This window comes from Pholcus phalangioides, unplaced genomic scaffold (assembly GCF_987345545.1).
Source record: "Pholcus phalangioides strain wild (caught in Gottingen) unplaced genomic scaffold, Ppha-v1.0 ptg000011l_1, whole genome shotgun sequence".
Classification (NCBI taxonomy): Eukaryota; Metazoa; Arthropoda; class Arachnida; order Araneae; family Pholcidae; genus Pholcus; species Pholcus phalangioides.
In genome coordinates this window covers 15,284,777-15,303,502 of record NW_028301604.1, presented here as the reverse complement: position 1 = coordinate 15,303,502, position 18,726 = coordinate 15,284,777, and the positions used below count along the sequence as shown (strand labels likewise).

Genomic DNA, 18,726 nt, shown 5'->3' with positions numbered 1-18,726 from the left:
TGACGGACTCGCATCGCGACGACCTGGGTTCGACCCTCACCGTCGCCACAGTGGTGGTTGGCTGAAGTTGGTTTCCTGTGGTTCCCAACTTCGAGGCGCAAATGCGAGCTGATCTCCCCATTAAAGTCTCGCCACAGAGAGCAACAGGCCTACAACGATAAAATATTTAATCATTACACTTCACTAATAGTTAGAAAAACTGGTAGCAGATGGCAACACTACTACTACTGCGCTGTTTTATTGACCAACATGTGATTTAATTCGGAAGACAGGGTTAAAAAAACCAAAAACGATCGCGCAGTATGCACCTTCCTTCAAAATTTGCATTACACAGAAGCAAACTTCACGTCAGGTTCCACTACACGTATACGCACATTCCAGCATGTACCAATTCGTTAGAGGTTCCGCAGGGGAATATGGACGAGGTGCATGTGTGGTTTAGTAGTAGTAGTAGATAGTTACCACCCAATTGTATATGAAACGAATATTTATATTTACAGTCATGATTGTGATGATTACTTTATAAGTTATTAAAATTATCCAAATCACATCAACGATTTCAGTAAATATTGCAATATGGTAATGGGCAGCGAAATGCGGATCATTCCTCCGCCCTTATGGTCACTATCACCCTTGTTGATCCGTATTCGTGATCTTCCAGTATTTTTCCTGAATTTTTCGCAGTCTCGACTTTCTTTGAATAAAAATGCCCATTTTTCCCGTATTTTCAATGAAGCCAACTTGAATTTGAATTCTTATTCTTCACAATGACATAATTTTTACAATTTTATAAATTAATTATATTATAATAGTTATTAAGTGGGGTGACTATATGTCCCGTATTTCTCGGGAAAGTTACGGTTTTTCTGTTTTTCTGGCCGTCCCGTTTTTGCGAAAATGTTCTGGTTTTTCACACACTTTCAACGAAGCCAACTTGACTTTTTATTCTTCAAATCAACGACTAAAATTATCTTTCCAACTAAGAAATTATATTACATTAATTACGACTGTAAATAAAAATATTCATCTAATAATTTGTCATTTGTCATGGTTTTTTAATTCACTGAAATTTGCTGTAAAGCTTTATTTCCCGCGATTAGCGACTTTTCCATGATTTAATTTCAGCAATAGTTGGCAACTTTGCTTATTTTTGGCGTCATATTTGGCAATAATTGGCAATGGAAGTTCAATATCCTGTATTTTTCTGGAACAAATATGGTCAGCTCAATATTATTGGAAATATGTATATGCCTTGCAATATTTGTCAACTTAAACTTTTTTTTGTAGAATTCCTTTTAATTTCAGTTCACTGTGATTTGCAGTACTGCCTCAATTCGACAATTTTCCGGTGATTTATAGAATTATTGGAAATTAGTACAATTGACATTTTTGGCGACAACTAGTGATTTACCGTATTAGGAGCTATAAGGCTCAGTGTTGGTAACTTAACTTTTCATATTTTTTTCGAGAAGGTATGGTCAGTTCATGTAATCACTATTGATATGACATTACAGTGAGGTCAACCCAAGAAATCTGGGCTCTGTTTCGGCGGCAAAAAAACCATAGCAGTTACAGCTGCACTGAAAACTTAATGTAAGCAAACAAGCAGTTTGTTAACACAGCTTGCGTTTTTCACTACAACTACACGGTTTTAACACCTTGTGTGTAATTTTCGAAATGTACGAAACAAATTGAAGAGAAACAAGTTTGTTTTTATTTGAATGCTTATTTTAAACAGCTGCTGGGGAGATTTTTCCTTGGTAAGAAATATCATTGAGCATATTCATTTAAGAAATTGTGAGATTTCTTAGTTTCGAGATCTTATATAGAGTTTGCATTACTTCTTTATCTACAAAAAATACTTGATGTACAAATTTGTGATAACTGATAAGTTGAATAAAAAATTTAATTAATCTTCGATACCATAGATTGGCAATGTGCCCTGCCCCGTGGTTCCCACTAAGGTGGGGCTATCAGGTGGTGTTTTTTTATTACCAAAATATTTGCTTACAGTTGAAAAATGTCCGGAGCCAGTCCTGCGTCAAAGATTTGCCTGATGACCTATTAGTATATACAGTAGGGCTGGACAATGCTAAAAAAAATTTACATGGCAGACCGAACATGTAACTTAGAAAAATACATGCCTGAAAAACTTTGCTTAGTTTTCCCTTTTGACAAAATTTTTCCCATGCATTCAAAACAAATGTGCTGCTATCTATTGATGAAAATATGCAGATAATATAACAAATTAAGAGCATTGCAATACATTAAAAAAATTCAAAGTATTCCTTTGATGAAATCTCAAAATTTTCTACAACACTAAGAAATTTCCCACATGGACCAATTTTGGACAGTTTTTCCCCATAGTTTTGATCAGTGATGAGCATCTAGTCTAAGGCTGGTATCACACTAACCTTGACAAATGCAATGAGTATATTGGATACACTCAAGCACAAATACAACTATACAACCAATAAGCTCATTGGTTGCTGTTGTCAAGTTTTCTGAAAGAACGTTCATAAAACTTTTATAGTGTGGCCTAATGAAATTTCCCTTTTCATAATATTTTTCTCACACATTCAAAACAAATGTGTTACCATCTATTGATGAAAATACTTGCTAAAGATTTTATATAATGGGAGATACTGTATATTTATATTAAAAAGTGTTATATAATTCACTCTGCTGAAATATATTTCTACTTCGATATAGGGTGCATGTGTAACAGGGTGTATGGGATTTTACTGGTGAACCGTGGATTCTAGAGGCATACTTCCAATTATAAAAAGTATCCAAATAACGTGTGGTACCCAGATATGTCATTCATATTTCAAGGATAGTTATGAAAATAAAAAAATTAACTTTTTATACCATCCCTTGTGAGTCCAAAAACCCAATTAGTAAGTTGTTTCTCTTCAGAAAATTCCATTTTTCTAAAAGCAATATTCACTGAGATATTTGAATTCAAAAAATGGAGGAAAGTTGGGAAAAAATAGCATTAAATGCAGATAAAAGGTTTTCCCACATTTAATGCTATTTTCCCCAATTTTCTTCGGTTTTTGGAATTTGAATATCTCAGTGAATAAAAATAAAAATTCTTTTAGAAACATGGAGTTTTTTTAGTTGGCATCAGGAGACAGCAACAACGTCCTAATTGGGTTTTTGGGTACACGGAGACAGTATAAAAAGTTTATTTTTTTATTTTCATAATTATACAATGCCTTGAAACATGTTGAAAAAAACCTTGAAACTTTTGTCTGAATGACATATCTGAGTACTACATGTTATTTGGATACTTTTTCTAATTGGAAGTATGACTCTAGAATCAATGATTCGCCAGTAAAATGCCATACGCCCTGTTACCAATGCACCCTGTATATATATTTTTTCATTTCTCATTTGTTTGAACTTCTCAAAACTTCCCATGAACCCTAAAAAATTTTCCCTATTTTTTTGGATTTTTTACATGCCCATTTCGAGCATGTGGTTGAAAAAATACATGCCTGAGCAGAATTTTTACATGTCACGGGCATGTCGGGAATACATTTGTCCAACCCTGATAAACAGATATCTTGGTCAGGACCCCAACTAGATGCGTGGTCAGCCGGGGGCGAGCACTGACTTTGACACTCTTTTGTAATGTTGAAGGAGAGGTTAGTGGGTGAAATTTGCACTCCCCTTCTAGTCTGATGACCCACTGGCACTAGATCCACCTAATCCTTCCTAGTTGTGGCCCTGACTTTGGTTAACAAAGATAATTCGTTCTGTAATCATGTTTGTTAGCCGAAATGTGATTTCCCATAGGTTTCTATGGAAAATTGTTTAATTCATTCCATGTACTGCCTGAAAATTTAAAGATACATTTTTTTTAAAAAAACACCAAGGAGCACTATAAAAAAAGTCAAAAACTGATCAAAGGCTAAAATGAACAGCTTTAAAATTGGATAAATGAGAATTTACAGGAAGATTAGATATTGAAAATCTTTTACATTATGTGTGCAACCAACATCAGCTTTAGTCTACCAAAGCTGATGTTGGTGTTGATGCAACTCATTTCTCTCTAGGGCTTATATATATGTAGTGGAAAAGATTAGCTCCTAAAGAATGTCCAGACTGTTCAGTTTGGTGCTAAGAGTGTTGTATTGAAAGAATACATGCTTTGAAAACACAAGCTGTTTTTTTAATGCATTTTCTATTAGCTGAATCTTTTATTTTTTACATGAAATGGTTCAAAAAATTTTGTTAAAAGAAGTACCGATGAATCTGGAAAAGATCAGATTCAGACATGAGCTAATTGGGTTCGAGTGAGAGAGTAACCACAGAGTATCATTATATCAAGGTTTTTTTTCACCGTGTATAAAATTTTATTAAATGCTGTGGTACAGTATAAAGTATGGCATGTATAAAATGTTTGAATGTGATTTATTTTATCCTATCATTGTCTGGTGACGATGTATGGTCATGCCCAATAAGCGTGTCAACAAATGAATCTTTTTTGAGTTTTTAAATTTGATTAAAAGGAGATTATTGTAATTTAGTGTTTTTAAAGTGAAATTTTAACCATTAGCAGGTTTTGATTAACAAAATCATTTTTATTAATAATGAATGCAATATGAGGCTCTGTAGATTTTTTTTCTTTTGTCTGAGTAAAAAGGAAAAAAATGTGACACTTATTATGCATTTGTCATAAATTTAATTCTGTAGCTCCCTCTTTTTTTTTCAATAGGCTTATTCCTATTGTTTTGCATATATGATCCTATAATTTGATTGGCCACTCTATTATGACCACCTGACAGTTTTAAGCCAATGAGCTATGGTGTCACACTGTTGCCGCTAGTATGAAAATGGAAAGCTTAGTTTCTGAGACATTAGTATTGATGAATTGTGTTTGTGAAGTGTGGGGAGGGGGGGAAACATGATTTGACTGTCTTTTTGAACATAAGTTGATTGTATGAGCTCAGAACCATGAAGTGAGTGTCAGTGAAACTGCTGTATTTGTTTAAGAGCAGCTTTAGTGTTGAAGTGCTAAAAACTGGACTGTCAGACAAAAAGCTGGGTCTCAACATGCAACTTGTGGTCATCAACTGGTGAATGCTCGGGTGGAATGGAGAGTCTCCAGACTGTTGAAAGAGAGCAGAATGGTAAACAGTGCAGCAGATCTTAATCTAGGATCATCTCAAGGATCTCTGAATGCACTGTTTGCCATACAACACATTGACTGGGTTATTGAAGCCGAAGGCCTGTTTGGTGGGCATAATAAAGTGACCATTCAGTGTACTAGAAACACATGTTTTTAGGACAGTTGGCAATCCATTGATCATGGGTCAATTTTTTTGCAATGGTATTTTTTTTTAATTCTCCCAATAAAAATTTATGAAAAAAAATATTGTGAAGATATTTTAATTTTGTACTGGAGGAGATTTGTTATAATCCCATTAAAAGGAAAAGATTATGCAGCAATTTTCGATATAGTATAGGTATAAGTTTTGATATAGTATAAGAAAACATTATGCAGCAATTTTGGTAGTAGTATATAAGAAGTAAAAATGGCAAGGTGCACCATACATAGGAGTCAATCTTCAGTAAATGGAAAAGCGATCAAATAGCTCACCATTTAAATTTGATTGCCAACACCTGGTTTATGGTCTTTTCCACAACATTATTTTCACTAGAAAATTATTTAAATTTGCCCCATAGTGAAATGAATCAAATCAACTTATTTATACATGCCTTTTGTAATAAGAAAGATCCATTGCGGTAAAACTTATTTAACCCTTTGACTACTAACAGAACATATATGCCCCCCCCCCAAAAAAAAAAAATTCCAAATGCTAAATTTGCCTTGTGACCTATTTTGTTCATTGTCACAGAAAGCTGGGGACATTTTTTTTAAAATTTGTATTCAAAGGGTTAAAGCATAATCACACAAATATATCTTGGCCAATTTTCTGCATTATACAAAACTACAAAGAAATTTCTGTCTTTGAGTAATGAGACTGAACATCATCACTATTTATTTATACCAGTAGTCAATAGTTATCTGCATTAAACATAAATCTAAACTACTTTTAAGAAGTACTGTAAGAAAAATAATTTGCTAGTGTCTTTCTCACAATTGAATAACTTTTTCTCATTACCAGACTATTGGCTTACTAAATAGTAAATGGTCCTTGTTCATGGTGTGGCATATCACTCTCATTTTTATAAGGCTTTTATTACTGTTCAGTAATCATGTTTGGTGCTGGTAGAATTTATTAGGATATTTTTACTTTCAAACCACCTATAAGATAAAAAAAAAAAGAAAAAAAGATAAGCCCTTTCTCTCAAGTATACTGTCCTACTGTATTTGACACCCTTTCTCGATACAATAGAGTGATAGATGAAGACCTTGTTTTGTGTATTATTGCAGGATAGAGCATGCACTAGAATATAGAACGACATTAATTCATTAAGTGCAACAGTGATACAACAAAATTTGATTACATACAAGAATATTTTTGCAAAATCTTCTCTATGCACAAGTTATTTTTTTAATTAATTCTTCAAATATTGCTTCCTATTTCCATATTGGACCGATTATTATGTTATTATGCAAAGTAAATAACACTGTATTGTTTATTCTTCTGGCTGGTGCTATAGAATTTGCTTGCACTGATTTTCTGCCTTATCTATATTCCACCTCAGACACAGAAACATTTTTTTCTCTCTTCAGTTTTTTTTATTTTAGTGTGATTTTGCTTTGTTTTTAAAAAATGAAAAATTTTGTTTTTAATTCATAAATTCTTTTCTTTTAATTACTAGAAAACAGAAATATACTGTTGGGTTGTCAATAGAAAAATGTTGTTACATTTGGCACAAAGTCTACTTGAATGGCAATGACAACTGAAGAAAGTGATAATGATGAAATGAAGGTAGAAACATGCAAAAATCATGAAGAAATAGATAAGCAGAATAATCTCATCAAATTAATGAAAAATGAGAAATCCAAAAAACTTCAACGTAGTCCATATTTCAGGAAAAAAAAAATTCCATCAGATCCACCTCAGTATTTTTCAAGATGGAAACATAAACAAGACTGGATACCTCCAAGATCACCTTTCAATCTCATACAAGAAACACTTTATCATGATCCTTGGAAGCTTTTAACTGCCACAATTTTTTTACAGAGAACATCAGGGAAATCTGCTATACCTCTCTTGTGGAAGTTTTTTGAAGATTATTCTAATGCAGAAATGGCATCTAATGCTGATGAATCAGACTTGGCCCAGTTTTTACAACCGATCGGGCTCTCTACTAAGCGAGCACAAATTATTATTAGATTTTCTAGAGATTATCTCACCAAAGATTGGCAATATCCCATTGAGCTTTATGGTATTGGAAAATATGGGAATGACTCGTACCGCATTTTTTGTGTCAATGAATGGAAGAAAGTGAAGCCTAATGATCATATGCTCAATAAATATCACAACTGGTTGAAAACTGTTTGTAGTTAACAGCACTCTTAAAAGATAATACTTGCTTACATAAAACTATGTAATAAATGTAGAAAATGATAAATGCTGATCTGTAATTATATTTTTATATCAGATACAGTATTATATTCAGATATATTGTTAACATATTGAATTTATCTTATAAAAAGTCAGTTTTTATTGAAATGAAGTCAGAAAAAATATCATATATCAGCTGTTATTAATGAGTTTGTAATTAGATGATTCTTTGTATAATTTAAAAATTTTTCCTTCATCGATCAATTTTCTTCTTGTATTAATCTTTGTTTTGACCACAGATTTGAAAGTAATGTTTCAGCCAGCAGTTTTTAATGGGTAAAGAATAAAATGTTTTAACTGAAATGATTTTCTAATAAGAAAGATATAAATTTTAGAAAAATTTATATCTTGGCTGCACTAAGTGTTAGAGAGAAATGACATCTCTACATTTCAATGTATTCATCCGTATATTTCACCATGTTCCTAGGGACAAAGCAATATGGTGTTAATAGCTTTTTGATGGCAAGAGTAATGTTCATCTTCAGCTCTTCCAAGGTGTGGCGATTGTTTTTACATGCAATTTGTATGCTAACTGTTCACTACTCCACATGTACAAAACTGTCTTCAAATAATTCTCCAATAAAGAAACACATTCTTCAAAACTACACTGTATGGTAAAAAATAGTTTTTACAACAGAACTCAGACTGAATACAGTGGAACCTCCCTTAACGGGCACTTTTCTGATCCTGGTCCCGTGGAATAAGGCTTTAATGTATTTCACTCAATGTTAGTGGACACTTTCGATAGTGGACAGTAAAATCAAGCATATTTTTTTTTCCAAAAACTAATTTGTGCATTTTTGTTCATAAATCAAGAATTTATCATGTTCAATGGTGATTATGTATAATCCCAAGCTTGTATTGGTAAATATGATAATCTGTCAATTAATTACTTGATTAAATGAACATAACTATGGTCCAGGATGCTTATTCCAAATGGTAATGTTGGTTTTGTTTGCACATGTTGATATGTGGGAAGAAGGCCAACATTACAAGACTGATAATGTTTTTATGAATGTTTTTATCGTCTTCATGCTTATTTTAATTTTTATTGCAAAATATGTGTTGTTAATGTATCATGTATGGGTAAAAATAATTAATTGGTTTAATGAAGAGAAGAAAGGTTATAAATTTTTCTATATTTTTACAGACTTTCCAACTTTATTTGGGAATTATGCATAATCACTGGTAAAAGTGATAAATGTAAAGAAATTTTATCAAACTTTCTTTATATATCGAGACAAGTGATGATTATGCATAACCACCATTGTATTACTTTTACACACAGTAACATATAGGAATCAATTGCGACCTAAGCCAAACGTCGTATAAACGAGGTTCTGTATATTATACCCCCCTAATAGCAGACACTCCCTGTTAGCAGACAGAAGTTTTGGTCCCATGAGTGTCCATTATCGAAAGGCTCTACTGTGCTGTAGACTGGTCCTGAACCCTTCCATTTCATGAGTAACTCATCGAGAAGAAGGGGAGGCCAACCTAAATTAAATCCCTGTTAAAAAATTTGTCATAGAAAAGTGGTTTTTGTTGTGCAGTTAAAAATATTTTATTGCACAGTAAAAATTTAAGTATTCTAGGAAATATTCTGTTATTATATAGAGATTAAACTATGAAATTACAAGAGTTATGGTTATTCATGGCCCTATATCCTGAGGCTGGGCTCCTCGGATGGTATTTTTCACGACCCTCTCTATTAAATTTATAGTGAAGAGAGAAAAAAAAATATTCATGCCGCGCCCTATGTTAGGGAACATAGTACACGCTGGTTTCCGATTCTGTGAGTCGGTCCGTCGCTGATTGGTAAAAACCTGAATTTCGTGTTTTTTTTAACCAATCCGTAACAGCGACGACTCAGAATCGGAAACCAGCGTGCACTATGCTCGTATCCTTAGGACTCTTTCACGCGAATGCGGGCCAGGACGAAGTTTTTATCAATGGTTTACAAATGGAGCCTTTCAGATGATCTGGAATGCGGCCCGCTACTAAAAACTGTTCGTCCTTGTCCGCACATGTCATAACTCAAGTACGGGCTCCACATCCGCACAAAAGATTTTGTACATTAAGTTGAATGGGGGTATTCACACGACTCTGTGTGGTAATCGCCCGGATTATTAGCTACTTTTAAAGATGATTTTGGCTGTAAATTTTTTAATTATTTGCGTAAATACCCTTAAAACACCATATGGTCTCTGTTCATTAATAGGATGTGCCCACATACGTCTATCCTTCCGTTTCGTTCTGAAATAAAGGAGATACAGCAACCGTAACTTCTTTTTGTCCATACTTTACAATTTTATACAATGTAAAACCTCCCAACAACGGCCACTATTGGGAATGAAATATTATTTCTCAAAACCAAAATTTGCGATCTATATACCGCGTAAAATGATAATCCGTTCTGTAATTCATTACGATAATTATATAATTGATTATGTTAGAATACATGATTATATTGATACTAATATAATGATTGATTAATCGACAGGGCCGCTACTAGAGGGAATCAGGCGGATCTGATGACCGGGTGCCGTTGCAGAGGGGCGCAAATTTAACTTTAAACTACCCTTCAACATTACGGGGGGGGCGACAAAATGCGTACTTGCCCCGGCTGACCAAGCATCTAATTGTAGCCATTTAATCGATTTATAGCGCTATTTTGGCACCCTAAAATTTAGGCTTGCAGTGCCGAGGTACACAACAGAAACGGCTTTGCGAGAAAAACTGTTTAGACAAAAACGGTGTACCAGCAACCTCAAATAGTACTTTATTCCAACCCACGATCAACTGTACCATAGCTACTCATGCTCAACCCATGATACGCGGGCCAAATGTGGCTCTCGGAGTCATCTGATGTGGGCAGCGATCTCAAACCTAATTTTTTCACAATGAATCAAGAGGCACATTCTCAGATCACTTCTGTGACCTGCATCACATTTACAGACCACGTGAGTGATCCGCGGCACATTCCCACTTCAATGAAGTGGTTCGCAGAAGATTTTGAGATCACTTAAGTGGCCCGCAGCACAACTATAGACACTTTAAGCGGCCCTCTCCACTCCCTTCAATGTACCCAGCTAGCATTTGTACCCAGGAAAAGAAAGCATCCATAATTCTTTCCCCCCCCCCCCATAGAGTATTTTTCTTATAGCGATATGCATATTTTTTTTTTTGACTGACCAAAGTGCCATTAGAGAAGGTTTTATTGTACTTGAGTAATACAATAAAACTTTAAAAAAATAATTAAATACTCTTATTAAACAACGGTATCCACGTACAGCGTTCACTGGGTGAAAACAATCAGCCTTTGAGATACGGGCGAAACGCCCGCAAATATGTGCTCGTATGAAAAGGCATCCGGGCCCGCATCCGCTCCGTGTGAAAGAGCCCTTAGATCTCGTGGCAGAAATTACCAGTCTGTGGTAAAATATATGTCAATTAATATGGAAAATAGTGAGAACACACACACACAGTGAAGTCGGTATTAAATTAGTTTCAGATGGTGTGGTGTTGATATACCAATTTTCGGTTCGAATTCCATTTCATGATGTATATGTTTGTTTAGACCATAATTTCTCAAACTTTTTGTTCCATCACCCTTTTTCAGAAATATTTTTTTTCTCATCGTTTCCCAACTCAAGCGTACCCATACGATCCTATGTTATATTCGTCGCTTCTATCGCTCCCTCCCCTGGACCATTCCATCGCCCACTTCGGGAAACACTGGTTTAGACATTTAGAATTAGCTTTCAGCTGTAGGTAAATAATTAAATTGATTTTAATTATTATCATTAAACGCTAATATCCAAAAAAGACGAATTTAAACTTTTTTCTCTCTCGTTGGATTTTGTTGCTCAATAATTTAGTCGAGGAAAATCTGGCCGGCATGATTTTAGACATTATCACTTGATAGGTTAACTTGCAAACAGATACAACTGGATCATGTACATTTAGAATTGAATGAAGAAAAACATTACAGCATGCAATATCAGTTTGACAACAAAGATGAATAACTTTTTTAGCGGATCATTTATATAATGTGAGTGTGTTTTTTTAATATATAAAAGGATTGAATCATATTTCCTGTATAAATATAACGACGAGATATATAGGCCTACGAAAATATCAATTATTCATTTTCTTAATGATGATACTGTAAAAACTAAAATTACTTTTCTGGCTTTTTTCCTATTATTATTCTGAGGCAAATCGCATCCACATTGCTCAGCCATGTCTTGATCTGCTGTTGGAAGCTATAATGAAAATGATTGACATTATACAGTGACAATTTTTACAATCATAATATAGCCAAAACGTCTCGAAATATACAGATACTACGACAAATGTGATAAATTATGCATAATCACCGACCATTTTGGTAAGTTTGGTAAATTTTACGAATTCATCACATTTAAATGTGATTATGTATAATCTCCAGCTCGTATTGGAAAATACGATAAATCGTCAATGAATTACTTAGATTTACAGGACATTTTGCTCAAACTTCAGCCTAGAATGACTTTCGTTGAGACAGGGACAGGCCATGTTCTTCTGGTTAGGAGGAGGAAGAAACTTAAGACGCTTCAGACCCTAAGTAATTTTGGTGCTCCCACGCATTATTAGTGAATATATCAATTGAAAAAAAATGGGGTAGGCTCTGTGCCATAGACACGACCGCAAATTTTGACATGAATACGTTCTTTGTGGCTTGAATCGCGTGGTAAATGACATAATTAAATTTGTATCATTAGATTTGTTTGAAATAACTTAGAGACGAAGATGTGATCTACATGCGTTGCGAACCTTTCGAGATTTCGTAAAACAATTTCGTAACGAAAGCCGACCGCAAGCCTGGTACAAAGAGAAGAGGTATCAAAACCAGATGAGTATCATTGGATTTGCCTTAACGAGATCTACCCGCAGACATCAAAAGCACTGATATACAGGGTGATTATAATAAAAGTTCCGTGTACTCTGAGTAGTTTTTCTCAAAAACTGCTGATCATAATACAGCCAAATTTTTAGGATATCTTAATGAGACCATGGAAGAGAGATTTATGAAATGAAAAAAGTTCAATTTTCGGCCAACAGGTGAAAAAGTGGCGCTTTTTTAATTGCATTTTTCATTTTTCCATGGTCCATATAGCGTATATACCATGTTTCAATGGAATACGTCTACCAGAACGGGTACTATATAGGTCTGAGTAGTTTCAGTACACTGTGACTACTCCGACCTATGCAGCACCCGTTCTGGAGGACGTATTCCATTACGATAAATGGTTCATGGGGAAAATGGGAAAATTCAATAAAAAAGCGCGACTTTTTTTCACCTGTTGTCGAAAATTTATCTATATTTTTGTTTCACAAATATCTCTCCGATGGTCTTATTAAGATACCCTAAAAATTTGACTGTATTCGGGTATTCGACTCAGAGTACACACGGGAACTTTAGTTATAATTAACCGGTATACTGAATACTTCTTGAGATATTAGCGTTTAAATTATTTCGTACACAACTTTTTGCGAATGGATCCAGTATCGTCAGATGATTTAAAAGACGTATTCACCTAAAAAAAACCGTTGGATAAAATTTTATATTAAAGAAGTAAATAATATCTAAGGCAGAATATGATGTGAATATTTCTACGCACACATTACTTCATTATTTGAAATGTTTGCCCCCTCCCCCGCTTTTTCTAGTTTTGCCAAGTCTTTGATGACATCGTCAAGTCTAATGCTACATGACACTTCTGCTTTTAGTTGAGATGAAGCATCAAGCTTCTTTATTGTTCTGCAAATTTTTGTTTCAGCGCTTGACACTTTCTTCAAAATGACAAAATTACATTTCTGTAGCTTTTTCATCAAAATTTTTCCTGATTCAATATTTTTCTTAATTAGGATGTAAAATTTATTTTTATTTATTTATTTATTTATACAATATTGTTGGCCCTTGGGCCTAAACTTTGACTTTTTATTTGTTGAATTGAGCAAGTAAAAAAACGCAAGTCAATGTACTTTTTGTTTCATGTTTTCGAAAAAGACAAACCTTCGATTTTTTACCTTTTTTCTAGTCTTTTATAAAAACATTCCAAGATATTTTTTCCCATTGAACGCTTTTCAGAATTTCCCGAACCAGCTTTAGGAGGAACCACTGAACTGGCATAGTCGCAATATTATCTACAGGTACCTTTTTTGGTTAATCAACCATCATTGGGTACCTTTTCCTTCTGATAAATTTTAGAGTTCGTTTTGACTCTGGATCTGGTAGCATTAATATATATATAGAGCCAAAAAAACTGGTACACCTGCCTAATATCGTGTAGGGCCCCCGCGAGCACGCAGAAGTGCCGCAACACGACGTGGCATGGACTCAACTAATGTCTGAAGTAGTGCTGGAGGTAATTGACACCATGGATCCTGCAGGGCTGTCCATAAATCCGTACGAGTGAGAGGGGGTGGAGATCTCTTCTGAACAGCACGTTGCAAGGCATCCCAGATATGTTCAATAATGTTCATGTCTGGGGATTTTGGTGGCCAGCGAAAGTGTCTAAAGTCAGAAGAGTGTTCCTGGAGCCACTTTGTAGCAATTCTGGACGTGTGGGGTGTCGCATTGTCCTGCTGAAATTGTCCAAGTCCGTCGGAATGCACAATGGACATGAATGGGTGCAGGTGATCAGACAGGATTCTTACGTACCTGTCACCTGTCAGAGTCGTATCTAGACGTATCAGGGGTCCCATATCACACCAACTGCACACGCCCCATACCATCACAGAGCCTCCACCAGCATGAACAGTCCCCCTGTGGACATGTAGGGTCCATGGATTCATGAGGTTGTCTCCATACCCGTATACGTCCATCAGCTCGAAGCAATTGGAACCGAGACTCGTCAGACCAGGCAACGTGTTTCCAGTCCTCAACAGTCCAATGTTGGTGTTGTCGGGCCCAGGCGAGGCGTAAAGCTTTGTGTCGTGCAGTCATCAAGGGTACAAGAGTGGGCCTTTGGCTCCGAAAGCCCATATCGATGATGTTTCGGTGAATGGTTCGCACGCTGACACTTGTTGATGGCCCAGCATTGAAATCTGCAGCAATTTGTGGAAGGGTTGCACGTCTGTCACGTTTAATGATTCTCGTCAGTCGTCGTTGGTCCCGTTCTTGCATGATCTTTTTCCGGCCGCAGCGATGTCGTAGATTTAATTTATCACCGGATTCCCGATATTCACGGTACACTCGTGAAACGGTCGTACGTGAAAATCCAAATTTCATCTCTACCTCGGAGATGCTATGTCCCATCTCTCGTGCGCCGACTATAACACCACGTTCAAACTCACTTAAATCTCGATAACGTGCCATTGTAGCAGCAGTGACCGATCTAACAACTATGCCAGACACTTGTTGTGTTATATAGGTGTTGCCGACCGCAGCGCCGTGCTCTGATTGGTCCCATATCTCTTTATTTGCATACTCATGCCTTACCAGTTTTTTTGGCTCTTCAGTTTATATTTTTCTTCTATATATACACGGTGGATCAAACTGCATGCACAGTTGATCCTATTATACATAAAGATCTGCACGTTTTCTGTTAAAACTTGGCTTAATCAGTACCTTCTCAACGCCTAGGATCACCCGGGCACACCTTGTGGCCTTAGGTGCAGAAAGGGCTTCATGACAATTACATCTAGTTACAATTTTCGAGAAGATAATTGTTGCAAATTAAAATGCAGGTATTTTTAGCTAGATTGGGGCCTTGGAAAAATCAATTTTCCCATGGACCTACCAGGATTAACATTTCGAGGGGGCACAGTGAATCTTTCCAGAGAAAAATTTTGAGTTACTAACCTTCAAAAAAGCATTTTAAATAAAAAATGATTTAATAACATATAAAAGTATTTTCTTTCGATATTTTAATTTTTGTACAAAAATATTTTTAATTTTTTAATCACCTTTTGGAGGGAGGGAAGCACGGGCCTTCTAAGCCCTTAACCTAAGCCTCTCGAGCCTATGATGTTGATAAAAAATACCCTGGGAATATACCCTGAGTTAAAAATACTCTTTATAGAATTTTTGCGACATCTTTCGAAAACTCTGTTTAACGTGTGTGTGTGTGAACTCTTGTTTGCAATATTATTAGTTTCTCTAGATTTGAGATTTCAATATTGTTGCTGTGACCATAGCATATGCCTCTCATTTTGTGTCAAAGAGGAATTTCAAGATACTTTAATTTCCAATATAATCGTATGAGGATTTTCTACCGAATGGCTGATGCTGGGAAAAAAAATTGTACGTTAACAAAAAAATACAATTTGATAACTTTTTGTGGTACCCCTTTTCTCTCGATGTCCTAAGCACGTGTTTATTTTGCTTAATGGCTAATCTGGCTCTGGGTGGATTCGTTCGGCGATGTTCATTATGTTGCCAACATCACAGACTGCTAATTTATGTTTTATCTCCTTATAACATTTATTTTCATTTAATTTAATTTTTATGGCAAAATATGTGTAGTGTACTCATAACGTATGGAAGATACTGATAAGCGGTAGAATTTAAGTGATGCCTATTTCCGGATGATTTCTTCCATATTTATCATATTTATAACTTCATTTGGAAATTATGCATAATCACTGGTAAAAGTAATAAACGTAGGAAATATTTATCAAACTTACCGAGATGATCCGGTGATTATGGATAATCACCAATATTTATCACATTTACAGTAACATATGTATACTTTTTTGTTATAATTTTATAGAAAATTATGTTGGGAAAAAAATTCGCAATAATGTATTTATGTAAATTTACTAAAAATAATATTCTTTGAAAGAGGCAAAAATTTCATGATCAAGACGATGGAGAAAAAAAAATTACGTGCATTATATGCCATGCGATAAAAACATGCACTTTGTTGAGATAAGATGCAATGTTCAGACGTGTTCTATCTCGAGCTCAGAGAAGAGTCTCTTGTCGAGTACTTACTTGGATGTTGCTTTGAATAATCCTTTATCCCATCGCCGTTGTTAAGACTTAATTAGACTAGTAGCTGTATCAGTACTGCGATTAGAGTGATTAAAAAAGAAATAAAAAAGTACGGTGGAAATTTTTTACATAGAAAGATTTATCTGGGCTATCTTTTCAATAACATTTAGGTATGTGAAAGGAAACACAAAAAATTCTACTGATATTCGAAGCGGAATTAACAGCAGTAAACTCAGAGGGGTTATCTTCTGATATTTAGCAAAACATTTTCTACAGACAAATACTATATTAATTTAGATAATTGAAAAACAACATACCTGTGATAATATGAATAGAATACAAAAACAAATCACTGATTTGAACGATGATGATTACACATGTATTTAAAACTACAGTAATTTACATTCAAATCCCATGACAACAATTACAAAAAAGACGAAAGAATTTAATCATGAAAAACCTCAAACTAATTTGTAAAAATTAAGGAAAAGAATTAACTATCAAAGTTTGGGTAAATATGCAGTTGAAAAATTGAAAAGATTTAAAATTTATAAATTAAAACAAGTTACATTTGTTTATAAAATATAATAATCACGATAGTGTTAATAGTTAAATGAAGAAGAAAAAATCCTCTGACAGTAATTGACTCTTTTCAAACGCAGTAATTCAGGATATGATGGATTGACTGTGTGTAATTAAGAAGGAAAAAGTTGTTTATTTTATCGAGATTATTTTCTTCTGAGAAAAGCCCATGGAATTTAAAAAAAATCGAAAATTTATAATTATGTCAATTAAATTCCCAAATTTTCTGATGATACTATCTGGTATGTTAAAGTTAAGATTGACTTATAATAAGAATGGTCGTGAAAATTTAAATATGTATATAGGGAATAGAAAACCAAATTTCAATCAAGTGTTCGATAAAATTCAGATAATTTAGTTAGAATTAGAATAATTATATTAGAATAATTGACTTTGAAATTCTATATCTCTCTCTCGTCTTTTAATGAGCGAATATCTATTTTAGTAAAAGATTTCAGGAATGCAGCGGTCGTAAGTTACGGTAGGTAAACGAATAAAAATTTAGTTATCAAAGAGTAGTCATACAGAATGAAACATCTGGCACATTCAATTAATTTAGGTAAAGAAAACTAATAATTTCAGCATACGCGTATTTTACGTACTCGTTTATAATGAACTTGAAATCATTATATTTACCACGAACCCCATCCAAATAATTTGCTTTGGAAATATTCATGAAGTAAGTTCGCGGATTGGATGAAACATAATATGGTAATCCTTAAAATTCAACGAGTAAAACATTGACGTTCTCAACTAATTGTAACCAAATTAAAAAGCATTAGTTCAGTTGGTTTGCGCAAGAAGTGCATTTGTGTGTGTGCGTGGGTGGATTATTTTTATGGCAAGATAAAAATAATATGAAGGTAAAATCCTCTGAAAGATATGGTTTTGTTAATTATTTAAATCGAAAGAGAGAAACTTTTTCATTAAAGTATTAGTATTTTATGGTAATACTCGATATTATTTGTGGTACGAGTTGAACACATTTTCTAATAAAATATCAAAGTGTTGTAGAAGCATGTTTATCAACTCATTCGAATAATTGAAAATATTTATTAAAAAGCGTCGGATTTTCTTGTGTGTGATGCTAGATTATATGTTAAGAAATCATTTCTTAGTTAGGGTTATATACCACTGCATCATACCTAGAGCTTTTTTTCCCGAGGGGTTGAAATAGAAATAAATATTCAAAAAATTAATTCATAAAAAGTAACTTTTTAAAGATTTATAGGTGGGAATAGAAAGATAATCATAATTTTTTCTTTCAATAATTTAGCACTTCTAGATTGCGTTTCTGGACTTGGCCCAAGTCGAAATTGTTGCAAATCTGACTTGCATCACTCTGACTTTAACTCTCTTATATAATGATACTTTTTCTTGAAGTAGCGAAATTTATATCTGCGGATTATATGCAAGAAATTAGGGTATATTAGATGGGAACGAATAACAATAAGGCTCTGTTTCGAACATTAGTTTCAAAAATACTGACTGCTGAAAATCAAAAGAAAGAATTTGATGAATTTTAAATCATCATTGCTTCATAACCTGCGTTTAATTATTATTATTTAATTATTTGCTAATCATTTGCCGTTGATATTGGGAAAAAAA

The 18,726-nt window shown here is 34.3% G+C and overlaps 2 protein-coding genes across 5 annotated transcripts in view; one reads left to right on the top strand and one right to left on the bottom strand.

Annotated features, from left to right (window-relative positions):
• LOC149080106 (uncharacterized) overlaps positions 1-18,726 on the bottom strand; it is a 150,623-nt gene that overhangs the window by 11,643 nt on the left and 120,254 nt on the right. For 3 of the 4 annotated variants that reach the window (XM_089239112.1, XM_089239111.1, XM_089239110.1), the window contains one exon: positions 11,738-11,818. In XM_089239112.1, coding sequence (XP_089095238.1) covers positions 11,738-11,797 — 60 coding nt within the window. In that variant the 5' untranslated portion in view covers positions 11,798-11,818. Of the gene's footprint in view, positions 1-6,044; positions 6,281-11,737; positions 11,819-18,726 lie in introns of those variants that run through there. The other variant, XR_016193528.1, reaches the window with a different exon arrangement.
• Positions 1,565-8,469, top strand: LOC149080107 (methyl-CpG-binding domain protein 4-like). Its single transcript, XM_089239109.1, has 2 exons — positions 1,565-1,760; positions 6,802-8,469. Exon 2 carries the CDS (start codon positions 6,870-6,872, stop codon positions 7,491-7,493), a length of 624 nt encoding a protein of 207 aa, XP_089095235.1. The 5' UTR covers positions 1,565-1,760; positions 6,802-6,869; the 3' UTR covers positions 7,494-8,469.

Excerpts from the sequence above, each read along its gene's own strand:
- LOC149080107 (XM_089239109.1), top strand. The coding sequence starts at position 6,870 with ATGGCAATGACAACTGAAGAAAGTGATAATGATGAAATGAAGGTAGAA.